This window comes from Phaseolus vulgaris, chromosome 4 (genome assembly GCF_051622355.1).
Source record: "Phaseolus vulgaris cultivar YP4 chromosome 4, ASM5162235v1, whole genome shotgun sequence".
Lineage (NCBI taxonomy): Eukaryota > Viridiplantae > Streptophyta > Magnoliopsida > Fabales > Fabaceae > Phaseolus > Phaseolus vulgaris.
Genome location: NC_143501.1, coordinates 47856163 through 47874915, shown reverse-complemented (window position 1 = coordinate 47874915; position 18753 = coordinate 47856163). Strand labels below are relative to the sequence as shown.

The 18753-nt window shown below is 31.9% G+C and overlaps 2 protein-coding genes across 3 annotated transcripts; both read right to left on the bottom strand.

The window, feature by feature from the left end:
* Positions 1-1081: 1081 nt before the first annotated feature.
* On the bottom strand, positions 1082-6821 carry LOC137837971 (nuclear poly(A) polymerase 1). Its single transcript, XM_068647160.2, has 12 exons — positions 6649-6821; positions 6480-6557; positions 6253-6360; positions 5612-5674; positions 5361-5522; positions 4435-4548; positions 4275-4337; positions 3835-4164; positions 3086-3250; positions 2061-2990; positions 1389-1459; positions 1082-1309 (listed from the first exon to the last, which is right to left on the bottom strand). Exons 1-12 carry the CDS (start codon positions 6766-6768, stop codon positions 1264-1266), a joined length of 2250 nt encoding a protein of 749 aa, XP_068503261.2. The 5' UTR covers positions 6769-6821; the 3' UTR covers positions 1082-1263.
* A 6149-nt stretch (positions 6822-12970) lies between these two features.
* On the bottom strand, positions 12971-15288 carry LOC137837962 (NDR1/HIN1-like protein 13). 2 transcript variants are annotated; one of them, XM_068647148.2, is made up of 3 exons: positions 14740-15288; positions 13888-14073; positions 12971-13796 (listed from the first exon to the last, which is right to left on the bottom strand). In XM_068647148.2, the coding sequence occupies exons 1-3, from the start codon at positions 15160-15162 to the stop codon at positions 13512-13514; spliced, it is 894 nt and encodes a 297-aa protein (XP_068503249.2). In that variant the 5' UTR covers positions 15163-15288; the 3' UTR covers positions 12971-13511. The 2 variants fall into 2 exon arrangements, with proteins under 2 accessions (XP_068503249.2, XP_090157983.1); XM_090301857.1 differs by having other exon boundaries at positions 14622-15267.
* Positions 15289-18753: the final 3465 nt, after the last annotated feature.

Below are 18753 nucleotides of genomic sequence, written 5' to 3'. Positions count from 1 at the left end.
GGTCTAAAAATAGTTGGACAAAACCTAATACAAATTTCCTTCATGCATTTATGGAATAGAAAAGACATAAACGTGTAAAGAGGTCAAAAAAGGATGAGCTTTTACTGATATAATCTAAAAGACATGAGTAGTGAATGTAATAACTTTTTTAATTATGAATTAACATAATCTTTTATATAACTTTTACAATAGCCCCATTTTCAGTAATGTGCCTTGACATTTTTTCTTGTAAGATTAATCATTTTTGGACTATTATTTGGTATGTTTAAGACTGAAATCAAAATGAAATAAAGTTATAAAAATAAAAACAACCATTACAAGAAAATCATTAAATAATAACTAAATTTAGAGATTAGAAAATCATTAAATAATAACTAAATAATAATAATTTTTATGATTAATAAAATATTATAAAATAATTTTTAATTTAGTATATAAATTTGTTATCACAGTTTTAATTCATAATATTTTAAATTCTAAATTAGTCTCTATAAAACTAATTTAAAACATAAATAATTAATAATTAAAATTTTAATAATTAATAATTAAAAATCATTATTTTATCAGTTTTTATTAATAATAGAAACTATATTGATAAAAATTATTTTAGATATCAATAGTAATTATTTTGATCTTTAAAATTAATTTTTATTTAATAGAAATAGAAAGATAAAAAAAAACAAAGATTAAAGATCAAAACCTAAAGTTGTAAAGCTACCACAACCAAAATCAAAGCCTGCTGCTGAAAAGGAGATGAGAAAATAATGAAAAAATTGAGGAAAATTTACACCTTAAAGTATTTGAATCCAATTACCATATCTTTAATGAATATATTTATGTTTCACTAATATATTTTATTTTTAATCATATCTTTAATGAATATAAAATTAACCCAAGACTTTCATGTCATGACTTGGATAAATATCAAAGAAGCCACAACTCCACGATCAAGAAAGCTTTTAGACAACAAGATCCAAAAAACAGATATTATGATATAGATTAAGTTGAACTCATGTTCAATATGATATTTTAACACTATCTTAGTCAATGTGGGATTTGGATTTTCTCCATAGACTGCACATAACTCATCAAAATCTTTTTTATTTTGCCGGTGCAACATATTCTCATGTACATATCAATGAAAATTGAAGGTTTTCTAGCTCAGGTTTATTTACTACATCATAATTGTTACATAAATAAACGAGGAACTAGAAATGTCAATTTTACATATATCAGATAGCTGCAGATTAAGTTTTGAAGTGTCTAAGAACTCTTGTCAGCAGCTTTTACCAAGGAGGTGAAGTTCAACCTGAAAATAATGAGTCAACATGAACAAAAAGTAGGAATATGGAAACCATGACAAGTACAATATTGATAATGGAATGTACCTGATAAGAGGCTTCTTCAGCGGTGCAGGTGCAGGAGGCACAGTTAACAATGGTGCTGTTAGCTCAGCAGACTTTTACCAAAAGGAAGAGACAGAATAGAGAAAAAAAGAATAGTCAGAAAACCACATGCTACTAACTTTGATATTTTCATAAACATGCTGCTACGGTAATGAATAGGAGTGGTCAAGTCAACAAATAAAATATGCATCAAATGCATATATTTGTGATGTGTGGAACAAAATAACAATTTGACACTTATCTAAATTCATAAAAGAACCTATCGGATTCATGTGACATATATCATATAATCTATATGGACTCCAGATAACCTCATCAAACATTTGTATACTAACATATATCATGCTGATACTAGTACTACATAACATTGAAGAAAATTGTAAGCAAAATTCTCTCTACAATGTAGTCATAAAAGTACAACAACAACCAACAGCAGGAATCAGACTTGTGCATGCAGCTGTACTACAGAAGGCATGAAAACGGGTCCAACAAATTATAGTTCCTATACAGATTGGACTGAGTTTTGAGCAACTTCAGCACAGAAAATGGCAAGCAAGTTAGGGAATTCTGACATCTACAATTTACAAATGCTGCATGTTCTATTGAAGAATCTAACAAGTTTTTTCCGAATTTAAGGTATAAAAAGAGTCAAACCTCAAGCTCCTCCAGGTCCTCATTGGAGCATAAACTAGTTGAACAAGTAGTTTTCATAGAAACAGCTGGCTCTTCTGCCACTGCAGGCTTCGGGACTAAAGATTCGGTAACGTTTTTCATGCTCCCACCAGTATCTTTGACTTGATTTCTGTACTGAGTGTCATCTTCAAGCTCTTCAGGTTCTTCTGGAAAGGCTTGATGTGCATCATATGGCCCGGACATAATCTTTTCAATGGCTAGTTTTTCTTCTTCTTTAGAACTAGACATATCAGTAGCAGCAAGTATAGGGTTCACTAGTTGGTTGCTTGGCACAGATTCATCCGTCACACTATCCCCAAAAGGAATCTCCCCGGGAGATCTCAGACAAAGTTTCTTGCTCTTTTGTCCGTCAATACTATTGACTTCTGATTCATCCAATTTAATAGAAGGCATATCTTCATTAACTTCCCTACTAGGTGGAGGTAAAGATACAGGGGACTTGGAATTCTTTGAAATACTATCCATGTCGTCCTCTGATCTCCTTCTCTTTTTCACATCATCTGCTCCAACTGCAACTCCTTTACCTCCTTGAGGTTTTTCAGCTTGACCATGACCAGAAGCCCTTAGTTTAGAACTTTGTTTATTCTCGGAAGATACTTTTGATGGGCAGGAAGGTCGAACACCACCAGGGAATATGTACGCAGGTATGTTACGGCGTTTCACATGGGACACATGGATATCCATTCCAGGTTTCCATAGTGTGTAAGCATTGACAGAATGCTTGAATTCTTCAACAGTTAGCCTTATATCAAACTGTTCACCTTCATTCACTGGAACCCCTTGCTTACGCTGCAGACCCATGAAGTAAGAGTGATGAAAAGGTCTAGATTTGTCTGAGAATTCACCAGGATGTGGATGACATTGAAGCATACCATAAGTGTGCCTCTCAATCTAGAAGTTTAAAGAACAGCCAAATTAGTTGTATATGAATTGGAAACACACAATACACAGTTGTATGCAACTCCTTGAGTTTAACAGTGCCATACCTTCAACGTTAATTGGCGGAGACGAGACTCTACCCAGCCTTTCCATTGTCTAAGGTCATCTGCATTCTCTGCTGTTATGTCTATCTGTAGATAATTCTTGTAAGATTCAAAAAAGGGATAAGGCTCAAAAAGAGTATCCCAATCGGCCTTGCTAGCCTCCATAACCTACAATTACCAGAAACATTAAACTTATGCTATCCAAATACCATCATAAAAAACAAAATACAATATATAAAAAATTTATATTTAACAAAACTCAAAGACCAAACATTGATTCCTACAAGATACTGTTGCTTCCTCAGTGACTACATTCATTTCATTTAAGAAAACTTCAACCAACCGACCAACATCCAGCCTTATCCCATCAAACATGGATCAATAACTACTCCTTTTGTTAAAACTTGAATACTGATAAAAGAAATATAAACCCATCTATTACTGCTAACTCTAAAGTATATGCAAACTTTCTAAACAAGCTAATTTAACCTTAGATATCTAGCATAACTTCAATATAACTGCCCCATTGCCAAATCATCCAATCATGGGAAATCTAACATCAAGTCCCCATATGTCAAACCATATTGGAGCAATGTGAAGTCCCCCTTACAGTTAATGGGATGAAACAAGAGAAAAACAATAAATTTATTTCGATTTCCAAGCTTCATGTTTGTATATACTGAACTAGACCACTTGATTGAGATTTTTCCAGAATTTTCAAAGGAAACATTCTTAAAATCATGAAACCATACCTCACATATTTCACTTCCCCTCTGAAACTCATCTGACATAACACGTAATGTACTTGATGTCACATTGTAAGTAGAATTCATGCAAGGATAAGCAGGAGTAATTATAGGCATTAGATGATATCTATCCTTGGGATTTCTTCTAGGATCCCAAACTGATAGTCCAAGAGATCCTTCTTCAATAGCACAAAGCATGACTGGATTTGGCCATCGCCATTGAGTATATACCCTAAAGAATCGAGACACTAACATATTAGGTAGTGCATTAGGATATAACTGGCATATTCGAGCAACAAGCAATGCCAGATTTATACCACCAAGAAAACCAGCAACCTGCCCAAGAAATAGCAAGAGAATGAATTAGGAAAATCAGCAGAGTATGCCAAAAAATAGTGAACAAATCTAGAACAGCAAACAAGCCATCATGTGCAATAATGTCATACATTGGAATAAACACCACGTCGCTTTGCCCAAAACCTCATGCATCTCAATGTTGTGCGAAAGGTCTGCATTTCAGAAACAGAATACAATCAATATGATAATAATGTCATAGGAAAAGCTGAACACAAAAATCTATGGGGGTATAAACTTTATATCCACCACCTGAATATTTGGAACCAATCGCAGGACCTGATCAGTTACTCTACAACCATTAAGACTAAGAACAGTTTGTTCATCAACATTTTGTAATATTGATTCCTGTGATATATCTAAGTCCTGCACAAAAAATTCATTATTACTGGTAAACTAAACGCAAGATACAATTTACACTTAAGATTCATAAAGCCTGAACAAAACACATAATGGGGAAGGGAGAAGTGTCCACATCTTTGTTTTCACTGTTTCCTCAAACTTTTAGAACAGGAAACAGTGAAAACAGGGTAGCATTTTGTAATTGAAAGTAAAAAGTGTAAACAGGAAATTTTTCTTCACGTAAACAGCCCTTAAAGGGTCTTTGTTTCCTGATTTTAAATTCTGTTTTAACTTTTAAAAAAAAAAGCAAACAAAAAACAATTAGAAGAGTAGGTTTTGAAAACTATTATCAAAACTAATATCTCTCTTCTTTCAGTTTTTCAAATAAAAAACTCAAATTTGCTTTGGCCTTCTATTTTCAGCTTTCCGTGACTTGTGTTCCTTGCACCCTCACATCTTTCCCTACTACTCTCCGAAAAATAGATTTTAAAAGTTGTTTTATAAAATAGCATTTAAAAACTAAAAAACAAAAACACAATCAAGATACACCTAAATGTTCTATTATTGAGCCAAAAAATAATAGTTGCTTCTCTAATAGCAATCACTGGTGAAATATCTACTATAATCCAGAACGGTTCAGGGAGAAAAAAAGGACACTATCAAAATGTCATTTAAAACACCGAGCGTCTCTCATATTTTGTAATTGTCTTCAATACAGAATGCTTTCAAATTGTCTAAAGTTCTGGGAAGGAGATATAGAGAAAAAACATATACAGGAACAACAATTGTACTTAAAACAGTGTCATTGGTTTTTGCATAAAATATAAATTACTTACTTCAGGAATAACCCACAAAGCTAATCTTGCATACAGGAGATCAACCGAAACTCCATTGAACTTGAATTTCATGACAGGTACATGAGCATCGGGCACAGGGTGCAATTCTGTTACTTCTTGCATCTCAGATAGCATGTTCTTCAGCTCACCAAAGAAATCTTCCTGAGGCCAATATAATAACAACTTTAGCTGATACAAGATATGACCTGGAAAACTGTATGTACACAATAAAATGGCAAGAATTATCATACATCTCTGGTTGCATGTCTAGGTCCCACACAAAGAGTATCTATATCAGCTCCAGGGCCATGCACCTACAGAATTTGGAGGGGAAATTTCAGTAAAACACAAACACAAACAAAAAATGGCGCAATATATTGGATTGCATAGCCTTTCATCTCAGTTTTAGTCCTAATTTCATATTGTTTCGTTGTTTCTCTGCCTTTCACTCTGCTTCAGGGATGGATTATATTTGCCCCCCAGAACCTCAGCAAATTTTCTCTTTACAACCCAGTACCCATTACCAACGATTCAAGAAACACCGGAAAAAAAAAAACTCAATGGAACTGTTATGAAGTGTCTGTTTTCTGGTGTGGACATCTTTGGCAGGCATTTAACGCTAGAGACTTAGAATGAAATTTCAACAATTATATGTCATGTGCGTGACAGATCCTTGTTTTCACGTCATCACAGGTCAAAGCTATTTGTTTTCTCTAAAAGTTTCAATGCAACATATAAAATAATGATTGTGAAATATATAGAGGGTTAACAATTCACAGTTCCAGATCATTTTTCTGCTATATGCTTGGATGCAATAAAAATGCAACGCAGAAAGAGTATATTGTGCTTACGCACTAATTCAAAAGACAGGAAGATAAGAATAGCTTCATACCCCTAATCGATAAGAACCAAAGGTGAAAATCTTGGCATTTGCTTCTTGAACCAGTTGTTCATTGAACCCCTTTCCTCGGCTAATGTTCTTAACCCAAATCTTCACAGTCTAAATTATGTCACAACGGCACAGTCAGTACAAAAATACTCACAAGGATGTGCACTACATTTTTTTGGGGTGGCCAAAAGTAATGAAACAAAATTGCATCAAACACAAACAAATTCAACCTGGTCTAGCCTGCCAAGAACTTCCTCCCTACCAACAGCCTCCTCCTGACTCTCATACAATCCCACACCTTGCAAGTACTGAACACCCAGAATCCATATTCAGCATAAAGTAACACTCAAAAAGCTCTAAAACATACATATATGAATCCAAAATAAGTGCAAACATAACCTTCTCAAGTTCGCGCGTCTTGATCACATCATCCTCAGTTGGCCCAGCCAATGAAATCGGCTCCGTTATGCCTAATCTTTGCTGCCCATTATTCTGATCGCTCAATCCAGGGATCCCCATGAACAAACAGGGACAGTTTTTTTTTTCCCTTTTTTTTACTGTATAATAATATCTTTTTTTTTTTTTTTTTCAACGATAGGGGGAGCAGCTGTGAGAGTTACCAGTTATTGATGATTATTTTCATTTTTTTTTCAAAGAAAACAAATAAAACATGAAAGAACTAGAAGAGGAAAAAATAAAAAAATAAAAAAACACTATAACACCGCTGTGATAATTGTTGATTGTACACTATTTGGGGGAACCGTTCAAAGCCATGAACTTTGACCACAAAAACACGAAACAATAAGCGAGCAAGAAATTACAAAGCCACCCAGAAGCATTTCATTGCAAAAGAAAACCTAGACAGAGTACAAAACTTCTACGGGACTTCAAATCTTGAAACCCTAAAGTACTAAATAAGAACCTAGAAATCGCGAGACCCAGATGACCCAGATGAATCAGAACTGAAAAGACTTCCACTTGATGAATTCTTGAGGATGCCCACTTCCACCACAGTCGAATTGAACCTCCCAAAAGCTTCAATTGCAGAATATATATTGAATTATTACATATTTAATCATATAAATTAAAAAATACATTTCAGAAAGATAAAAAATTTGCAGAGAGAGAAAAATGCTTACGGAGAGAAGGGGAAAGCCTGGATATGGTTTGGGTAACAGTTTGGTGTTGATGAAACACTTGGGACAATGAACATAAAGGACATATAAACCAATCTTACTAAGGCCTGTGTTACTTGTAATGTACCTATTATCAATATCAATAATATAGGACAAACAAAAATTACACAATTTTTTATAATTATATTTTTCAAATAATTTTTTTAAAAATTCAAATAATTATTTACAATAAACAAGTTATCTATTCAAAAAATTACCACAAATTTTACTTTTTATAAATTAGATAGAAGTTGAAATAGATATGAATATACCAAATTATGGAGAATGTGGTAAGGAAAGATTATATAATTTTATATTTTATGTATAAATGTTAAAATTAAAATAAAAGAATGTTGTAATTTAATAGGTTATATATATATTTATTTTTTTGTGTTGTGTATTTTAATGATGTGGATATGCAAGTTTGTAATTGAATACGTGAACATTTATAAATTAAGTTATATTTTATTAACTTTAATTAAGTTTAACATATAAAAATTATTAATTAACTATTTAAAACTAAGGAATATATATATATATATATATATATGAGAGAGAGTAAGTGTGGGTGTGTGTGGCAGCATGTGCATGGGTGTGTGAGTGTGTGTTTGCACGTGTGTGAGTGAGTGTGTATCAGCATTTTTAACTAAACTCATTTAAATTGATTTTATTTTTAATATTTTTTATTGTTTAATGTGATAGATAACAAGTTAAACTAACATAATTATGTTAATAGAACATGTTTTTTTATACTTAAAAGAATGTATTATTAATTATTTTATTGTATTTTAAAATAATTAATATTTAGCGTCGGTTAAAAGTTGACATTACAATAAAAATTTGAAATTAATTAATAAATAACTTTAAATTTGTGTTGCAGATTGTTTGACTATAAAATTATATATGTTAATTAATTATTATCAATTTTATAATATTGTCTCTTTTTTAGCATGAGTTAAGCTGACTCCTTATCTTAGTTAAATTGATTTTATTTTATTAGATGTGACTCTATAATAATAATATAAAACTAAACTCTGCAAATTTAATAAAAAGATAATTATTTTGTAAAAAAAAGTAGATTCAAAATACACATATACATCCACCTATACCTATGCACTTTTTACATTTCAATTTTACATAATAATACATATATTCTAATTAATTATTTTCTAACAGTGTAAAAGAATATTTAATATCAAATCAGAATCACTATGATAACAAAACTTTGAAAAAAAAATATTTACATTTATGAAATTCTCATTATTTATTCAATATTTTAATATGTATTATATATAGTATTAATGTTTAAATACATTACATTAGTTTTTTATGTTTTTTTTAAAACTCTTAAAAAAATATGAAAGATAAATTATGTTTTCTAGATAATATAAATTTACACAATTAATTATAATTTAATAAATAAATTTATTAACACAAATTTACTTTTTTATAAATTACGCAGAAGTTAAAATAGATTATGAATATTAATCTCACTTAAATAAAAATTTATCATGAGAATGTAAATTAGTGTTATCTTTAAATTTTTATTGCTTATTTAATATTATATATATATATATATATATTATTAATGTGTCTAAATACATATACATGAGATTAGTTTTTTTTTAGTTTTTTAAAAATTCTTAAAAAATTATGTATACTTCTTGAAAAGTGTGGTTGTGTTTGACATGTGCATGAGTGTGAATGATTGTGGATATGTATGAGTGTGTAGGCATGTGTGTGTGGGGTATGAGTGTGTGTTTGCACGGGTGAGTGTATGTATAACGTTTTTTTAACTAAATTTATTTAAAATGATTTAATTTTTTAATATTTTTTTATTGTTTGGTGTGATAGACTAACAAGTTAAACTAATATTAATAATTATGTTAGTAGAACATATTTATATACATACAAAATTATTATTAATTATTTTACTGTATTTTGAAATAATTAATATTTATTAAAAGTTGATATTAGCTATAAAAAATTGAAGCTAATTAATAAATAACATTAAATTTTTGTTGCATATGGTTGACTATAAAATTACATGTTAGTTAATTATAATTTATTTTAAAATTTTGACTTTTTATAGCGTGACATCGTGCCAAGATTATGTAATGTTAGTTAAATTGACTCTATGTATTTATGTCATAAAAAAATTTAAAATTAGATGAAAACTTAATTGTGTGTTATTTAGCCCACAAATGTGCTTATAAAAAAAGTGTTAGAATATGAGGGAAACCACCATCGCCTAAGAAAACAAAGCCACAAGTAAGAGAACTAATGTAACTCGAAACCATAAGTCTTTCTACATATTATAATGGAATAAGATTAGAGGTCTACCCAAAAATTTCAACGTTGATGGATTTATTTTTTTCATTTGCCATTTGTTTTTGCAATTTTGTTTTTCATGATAGTGATTATAATATATGTACCCAAAACAAATAAATTCAAAGGGGAGGTAGGGGTTACCAAAATCAATGTTTTTATAAGAAAACGAAGTCACAAGTAAGAGAACCAACGATACTCTAAACCAGAAGCCTTTCTACATCATCAATTATAATGGAATGAGCTTAGAGATCTAAGGTTAGAAACCCAAACGTTGGTGAATTTGTTTTTGCCATTTTCTTTTGCGATTTTTTTTCATTAAAGTGATTATAATATATGTACCTGATTCGGTCGGTCATCGGTAGTCGGTGACATCAACAACAGATAACCACGTGGACCGTTCTTAGTGGAACACGTGGGCCAGGGAAGCAGATGAGTCATTGAGAAAGTCACTCATGGTGGTGATCGGTGATCAGGGGGCGGTGGTCAGAGAGGATGCGCGATCAGCGCCTAGATAAGCGCCTGGAAGCAGAAGGCGTGGCGCTATGGTGCATCGATCGGTCATCTGGTGTGAGCGATGATCATCGGGTTTTCATGTTACACGCAGTTAAGTTGGAAACGAAGGGTGATTCCCAGCGAGAGCGTTGCATACGAGCCTTGCGTGACAAGAGTATCAGAGAAAGGAGAGAAGTTATGTAGTGTCGTGCATGAGAGTGGCCTAAGAGAGCTAGTAAGTCAGTCGGTGATTGGTGCTCTCTTAACCCATAACATGCATGGTGCAAAGCAGAGGTGATCGTTCGCACAGTAGGTAATGCCTGGTGCGTGCGCTTAGCCAAGCCACACTTGGTATTCACACTGAGGTTGCACGAGGCACCTAGTTGAAGAAATGCGCTAAGTTACTTCATGCACGGATAATTTAGGCGCGCATCAGAGGTGCGCTTTGACCCTCAGATGGTGCCACGTGTAAGGTGAGATGTGAGTCACATGTTTCCCTGTGTCATCATCTGGAGAGAGGTTCGACCAGAGTATATAAAGGGCATTCCGCGCTCATGCAGAGGGAAGGTAAGATTCATTCTTGCAAGTTACCAGTTTACACACACACAGAGAACAAAGAGAGAATCACAGAGTGCACACGAGTCTAGCAGAGAGTCAGTTCTTAGTTCTTTGGTGGTTTTGTAAGGCTGATTTGAGCATCGGAGTGCCACCGGCCGCTAGAGGCGCTGATTGGTGTGTTTCGCAGGTTTGCTTGGAGTTCTTGTAGAGTTCTTGGAGCGTTCTTGCACTTGTCACGGTTGCGGAGGTGGAAGATAGAGTTTGACGAGGCGAATCCTTCGACATTTGAATCCCCTGCAAGATCAGTACCCAAAATAAATAAATTCAAATTGAAGATAGGAGTTACCAAAATCAATGCCGTAAATTAAAAGTTATCAACAATTCATATTTAAAGTCACATGGAGATACAAATTGTAAGACTAACGTAAATTTATCTTACACTAACTTAAATAAATATTAAAAAAAAAAATATTAGCAATACTTAAATTTAAAGTCGGCTAAACCAACTTAATTTATCATATTTAATCTTATTATTATTTTTATTCTAGTTTCAACTTAGAGTTGATTTAATTAATTTTTGTACTAACTCTATCTAAGTGCATTCGCATTAGAAATATTTGTTGAATTATTTATCAAATTTGGCATTGAAGTTGTATACATGCAAGAGTACGAATTTGTAGTTGTGTGCACAAAAGATGTAAATTAGGGTACTTGCTTAAAGCAATTGGTTAGGTTGTAGGAACTTCAAAGAAAAATAAACAAATGGGATTTTTTAACATACTTAAAATTGACTTAGGATCATAGTTAGTGGAACATTACCAACTTAACCTAATTTAAACGACCACAAATTTGTTTATGTTAAAGTACAAAATGAGATTTTGTAAAATATAACAATAATACATCCTTGAATTTCACTAAATCATCCTTCATGCAAATAGTACATTTGTAAAGTCCATATTAATATATTCATATGCTTAAATGTTTAGTTTAGTTAGCAAACAATTGAATCTATGTGGTTGAAATAGTAGAATAAAGAGGCAAAGTTGATAAGGAAAAGTAATGATTCCATGGTGCAAAGAGATTGATATTTCATAGATTGGGGAACAAACACAATCTATCTCTTTGTGTTGAAGAAGACACATGCATGCACCAACCATTTTCCCAACAAAACCTTTCACTTTCAGACCAATTAAGGTTTCTTCCATCCACTTACACATTTTTTGTCCTTGTTCTTAAACAGTATAAATTATAAAAAGTGTATTTGGAGTATCTCCAACTATAATCTAGAGTAATAACTAATTAACACTTCTTTTTATATAAAAAAAAACATAACACTTAAGAGGTAAAAATGACCACAAATATCACTATGGAACAATGGAAAGAGACATCTATATGTTCCTCATTTTTTCCCATGTTAACCCCCATTACCATTTTCTACCTCTTAAATTCTTTAAATTTTTTATTCATAAAAAAAACAAAATAAATAGTTTGACACTGCTAAAATAAATACTTCCACTTATTTTAATCATATTTTTCTATATTCAATATAAAGTATTATATTATTAAAATAGGTCATGGGAGTGTTTTATTTTATGTGGTGTGAAAGAATCATTTTTCAAACAAATGTGAGAACTAGCAATCTCTAAAGAAAACATTAATGGGTGAGCATCATCCAACTCAATAATCTCTTTCCTAGTTTAAAGTTGAGTTTGATGAATTTGAATTTATTATAAATTTAATATATTTTTAGAAGAGTTTATGGTGTTTTTCAAACTATTCCAACTTTATTTTGTCTTAATATTCTCCTAAAAGTATAATTTTTTAAAATTGTTTTCTATTAATAATAAAGCGTTATTTTTACTAAAAACATTTTATATAATATTTATAGTAAATTTATTAATTTTAAGACATCTATTTATAAAATATAGTTTAATTTAAATTTTTTATTTTATATTATAACTACAAATAATAATAATAATTTATTGTTTAAAATATAGACCAAAATTACAGATTTTTAGAAATAGTAAAAAAAATAGAAATTATAATGTTGTTTTTAATAAAAATTTAAAAATAAATTTAATGTTTTAGAAACATAAAATATATTCAATTTTTTTATATATTAGATAAGTATGAAAAGTAAGTAAGTAAATATTTTGCAAAAAGGATATAAAATAATTCTCTTCTTGAGTAATGATGAATTGAAAGATCCAAGAAGACCCATTGAATTGATCTTTATGATGCACTGAACCATGATGACTCCACCATCATAAAACTCACCTAACAGATAAAAACAACTCTCAAAAACCTATAATTACACCATAATTACAAGGACAAAGATGCAATTACAACAATTAGACTCAATGAATTCAAATTACCTGTCACTTTTACAATTAATAGATTAAAATCAGACAAATAATCAACACACACACATAAAAAGTCTTCTTGAAATGACCAATCACAAATCCACAATGTCACATTTCTCTACCCAACCCAACATCATGTCTTTGTCTTTCCGCAATTTGAGGCAATTTGTGCAGCCAAATACTCCCAAAAACGCGTCCTTGTCTGAGCTGTTACCTCCATTTCTTCCCAAACATCAGAAGAATCCATTGAACATAGAATAATAATGTTCTTATTTTTATTTTATCTTTTCAAATAATTCTTTTGCATGTGCATTCCACATAATCTCTACCACATGTGTATGTATCAATCATGTCTGCAAGATTTTTTGAGAGAAACTGGAGAACTGAGCTTTTTGGGATCCAAAGTGATGGAACATTGAATGGTTTTGTAGTACTTAGGCTTCACCAATTTCCCAAGCACATAAGCCCTAGATCGTAGGACAAACTTTAGGTTCAATGGCACAGGCACTGTGGGCATACCCGTTGTGCTACTAAGGCTAGCACCACTTCCATATAAAGGAATCCTGTTACCCATCACTGCTACACTCACCAACCTTTGGCTCCTCCTAGATTGATAAAACTTCTTCATCTACAACAACAACAACAACCAGTTCCAACGTTAGAAAAAGTGAAACACCAAACATCTCTGTGCTGTGTTGCTTGGTTTCCATGAATCTTACATTGCCAGAAGCAATTACGATGTCTGAGTAGGAGAGTTCCACGGGTGTGGCTGTGACATGGACCCCGAAAAATGTGCCTGTGTTGCGGTATGTGAATTTCAAAGTGGAATTCATTGTGATCATATCGGTGGCCACACCAGTTGGATCTGAACCAGCTTGTACTCTAACATCATCAAACTTTATGCTCTGCAAAATGACCCAAAAAATAGACCCACTTCAGATTTCATCCTAATAACATCAAATTAATCAAGAGCTACACTGTTCACTCCAAAAATGACATTTCGAACTACAACTTGGCCCACTTTCGATTTCGTATTGATCAACACACACTTCATGTTTCATTCTGAGATTGAAAACTTCACCTATGCCCACTTCAGATTTCGTCCTAAAACTTCAAAATTGATCATCACCAAGCTCGTATACATCATTCTAAAAAGAGAAAAATTACTACCAAGATCCAGTTCACGTTTCATTGTAAAATTAAAAGATTGACCCGCTCCAGATTTCATTCTAAATACACGAGATCGATCAAGACTCACTTTGTGTTTCATTCTAAAGTTTAAAAGTTATCCAGACCCAGTTAAGATTGCATTCCGAAATTCAAAAACTAGGAAGACCCAGATCAGATTTCATCCTAAAAACGCGAAATTGACTGTAATATTTCATACTAAAATTGAAAAACCATTAAGCCCCAGTTCGTATTCCAGTGTAAAAATGAAATTTTGACCACGAACCATCTCAGACTCCATCCTGAAAACTCAAACTTGATCATGCCCCACCTCACCATCCACCCTGAAAAGCTCAAACCAAGGATCAAAACCAAAAAGAAGCAGAGACAAAATGGAAATAGACCTTGACGGAGATCTTGGGCTTCATGGGTCTACTAGCCCCCCAGAGGATGAGCGAGAAGAGGGAGAAGAGAAGCAGGAACCCAACAACAAAGGCGAGAAAGTAGCAGCGACGAGGGAGCCCATTGCGGCGATCATCACCTCTGAGAAGGCCTTCCTCTTCAATGATATCGATTTGCTTCCAGGGCTTCAGATTGTGGCTGTGGTCCTTCTTGGAGAAGCGCGTGGAGGAGGAGTGGCGCGAGTGGGGAGGGGAAGCAACAGGGCTCAAAACAGGGGTGGAATGAAACGATGTCGTGGCAGTCTTCTCGCCGTCGTGGGAGTCCCTGGAAGGACTCTGAACGTAGTAGAGAGGGCGGCGAGGAGGGGAGCGCGTGGGAGAAGACGCGGCAAGGCTTGTTACCTCAGAATCTGTTTTGGCATGCATCTTCTTTCTCTTTGTTCTGTTTTTTCTATGTTGTTGTTATTGTTTGTCTCTGTTAATGGAAGTGTGTGTTTGTTATGTGTATTTGGTGTTTGGTTATTCACCACTGCACATGTGTGATGGTGAAGATCTTCTTCTTGTTCAAAGGTCTTTTTCATTACTAATAGTAAAAACCCAGATTAATAAATTAAAAAAAAAAACAATTCAAAGTTATATGAGTATATTAAAAAAAATTAGAACAGAATAAAATTTTCACTTAAATAATACTAAATACCTCTTTCAACTTAAAACGACATTCTTTTAACTTGCTGTTCTTATAATATTTCTATAATAAATAAGAATAATTAGTTTGTAACTGAGAAAGCGACAGAAATTATTTAAAGCAGTATTTTTCTTAAATTTGTATAAATTAAATATTCCTTAATCAGAATAAAAAACATTAAAATATTACTGTTTTGGAACACCAGGGAGTAATATCTTGAGATGCCAATTAAAGAATGTAAAAACTAAGTTTTTTTATTCTTTAATGGGTATCTTAGGTAAATATTTTTTAATATTATAAATATCATACATTTTAACCTATTTCAATTAAAAAAACCTTTTGAACAATTCTAACTAGTTTTAGAGAGATATTAGTATTTTCCATTTTTAAAAACAATGATTTGGATTGGATGGAAGAATCTTAACAACTGGAGATTTTAAGGTGTTGAGTGTGACACATTTTTGTATATTCTAAAGTACAGCAACATGCATACTGTTTCTTCTCTCATCAGCAAATAATTTTTTTAAGTTTTATTATTCATTTTATCTTTATTTGTTTAACAGTGGATTTTTGTATTTTGAGGAATTATATTATCATATTCTCTTACATTTTCTGAAATAAAAAATTACTACAAAACTAAAATTATCAATAGAAAAGTCCTTGAAAATAGAAGATGGATGTGGATATTTTTTTTAAAACCAATTTAAAATTAGTTTATAAATTTTATTTATAATTTAGTTAATATAATAATTTCTTTTTTCTAAATCTTATTTTTATTTAATAATTTTTTATTAAAATTATATATAAAAAAACTTAAAATTAGTCAGTTGTTTAAGAAGTGAATATATATTTGACTTTAAGAAATTGTGGAAAAGTAAATATGAGTATCTTAATCAAATTTATTATAAAAATTTAAATAGTTTAGACAATGTCATAATCTTGCATTGAAAGCAAATATTTTGTGATGAAGAATGACATTAAAAGTCAACTAAACTTGCAACTAAACATTAGTTTTAATTTTTAAGATTAAAGAACAATGATGGTTCATAAAGTTTTTCTTTTTACCAAGTCATATATAATATTCCCACCCAACACCACGTTATTTGTACTTTATAATAAGAGGGTAGTAATAAAAAAATGTGAGAGAATTATTATTAAAAGATTGCCTTGTGAATGTTGGTGTTAAAGAACATTTATGCTTTATTAGATCAGAAAGAAAATAAATTAAAGATAATAATAATTTAAATAAAGGAACATAGCACATGGAAAGAAGAAAACAAATTGGAAATAGTTTAGAAGACAGCATTTAATGAACCGACAGTGACATTATATAGATGTCAAAACCTTGGAATAATATTAATTAAAAGAAATGAGAAAAAATGTGTTAATATATTTAAGGTTTAATAGTTTTTGTCTCTTTATTTGTTATTTTTTTTTAATTTAATCTTAATTTTATTAAAATTAATGAAATAGTTTCTTCTGTTAATGTTAACGTTCATATAATAGCAAAATTGATTGTTGTGTAACGTTGATAAAATTAATTGTGTTGTGATTTAACGGTGCTATTTGTAATATATTGTCTAAAATTGAAAAAAATTATAAATAAAGAAAAAACTATTAAACCTATATTTTATATGAATATATTTGGTTTAAGAGATATGAATAGTAATATTTTGGAGATTGAGATGTGTTCGTAATTGAATTTAAAATTCTATTGTTATAACTATGAGATTGAGATGCAATCCGTAATTGGATTTATTTTTTCATGATTATAATTTTAATATTGAAATTTGTAACTGAATTTGAGTAATTTAATTGAATTTAGAAATTAATTTAAACTATTATGGAAATAATAAAGTTTTCCAATTATAATTTTAAGGCAAATGCTCCTCCACCATATTAATTTCAACATCCACCCAACCTATTATTGAAAATATCAAAATATCACTTCAAAATTACGAAAATAACCTTAAATAAAAAGAGGAGAGGATGTAAATAAAAATTACTTCTGAAACCTTTTAATCAACAATATTCTGGATTTGGATATCTGAACATATTTTTAAATTCTGGAAATTTTTATGCTGCATTTTCAATTTTGTGTTCCAGATTTTTTTATCTAGAATATATTTTTTTATTTTTTAATTATATTTACTATTCCAAAATTTAAAATTCAGAAAAAGGGTAATTTTGGGAATTTAAAAAAATAATAAGGTGCAGGTTAAATTTGATATGGTGCATGAAGAAATTGCCTAATTTTAAAACTGCAACGTGTTTAAATTTAAAATAATTAATATCATACGAAAAAAAGTGTAATACGTATGAGGTAGCGTAGCGGTACCTAAGTACCAGGTAGCGATACCTAGGTACCAGGTAGCAGGTACCAGGTACCAGGTACCAGGTACCAAGTAACAGGTAAACCTAGGTAGCAGGTAACAGGTAAACCTAGGTAGTAGGTAGCAGGTAATAGGTAGCAGGTAATATGTAGCAGGTAATATGTAGCAGGTAGCAGATAACATGTAGCAGGTAGTAGGTAGCAGGTATCATGTACCAAATGGGACCAGGTAATAGGTAGCAGGTGGCAGGTGGCAAGTGAAGAGAGCAGGTAACAAGTAACAGGTAGCAGACAGGTGGCAGGTAGCAGGTATCATGTATCATGTAGGAGGTACCAAGTAGTAGGTAGCAGATATCAGGTACCAGATGGGACCATGTAGCAGGTAGCAGGTAGCAGGTAGCAGGTAGCAGGTAGCAGGTAGCAGGTAGCAGGTAGCAGGTAGCAGGTAGCAGGTAGCAGGTAGCAGGTAGCAGGTAACAGGTAACAGGTAACAGGTAGCAGGTAACATACCATGTAGCAGGTAGCAGGTACCATGTAGCAGGTAGCAGGTACCAGGTAGCAGGTAGCAGGTAGCAGGTAGCAGGTAGCAGGTAGCAGGTAGCAGGTAGCAGGTAGCAGGTAGCAGGTAGCAGGTAGCAGGTAGCAGGTAGCAGGTAGCAGGTAGCAGGTAGCAGGTAGCAGGTAGCAGGTAGCAGGTAGCAGGTAGCAGGTAGCAGGTAGCAGGTAGCAGGTAGCAGGTAACAGGTAACAGGTAACAGGTAACAGGTAACAGGTAACAGGTAACAGGTAACAGGTAACAGGTAACAGGTAACAGGTAACAGGTAACATGTAACAGGTAACATGGGTAACATGTAACATGGGTAACATGGGTAACATGTAACATGTAACAGGTAACAGGTAACATGTAACATGTAACATGTAACATGTAACATGTAACATGTAACATGTAACATGTAACATGTAACATGTAACATGTAACATGTAACATGTAACATGTAAC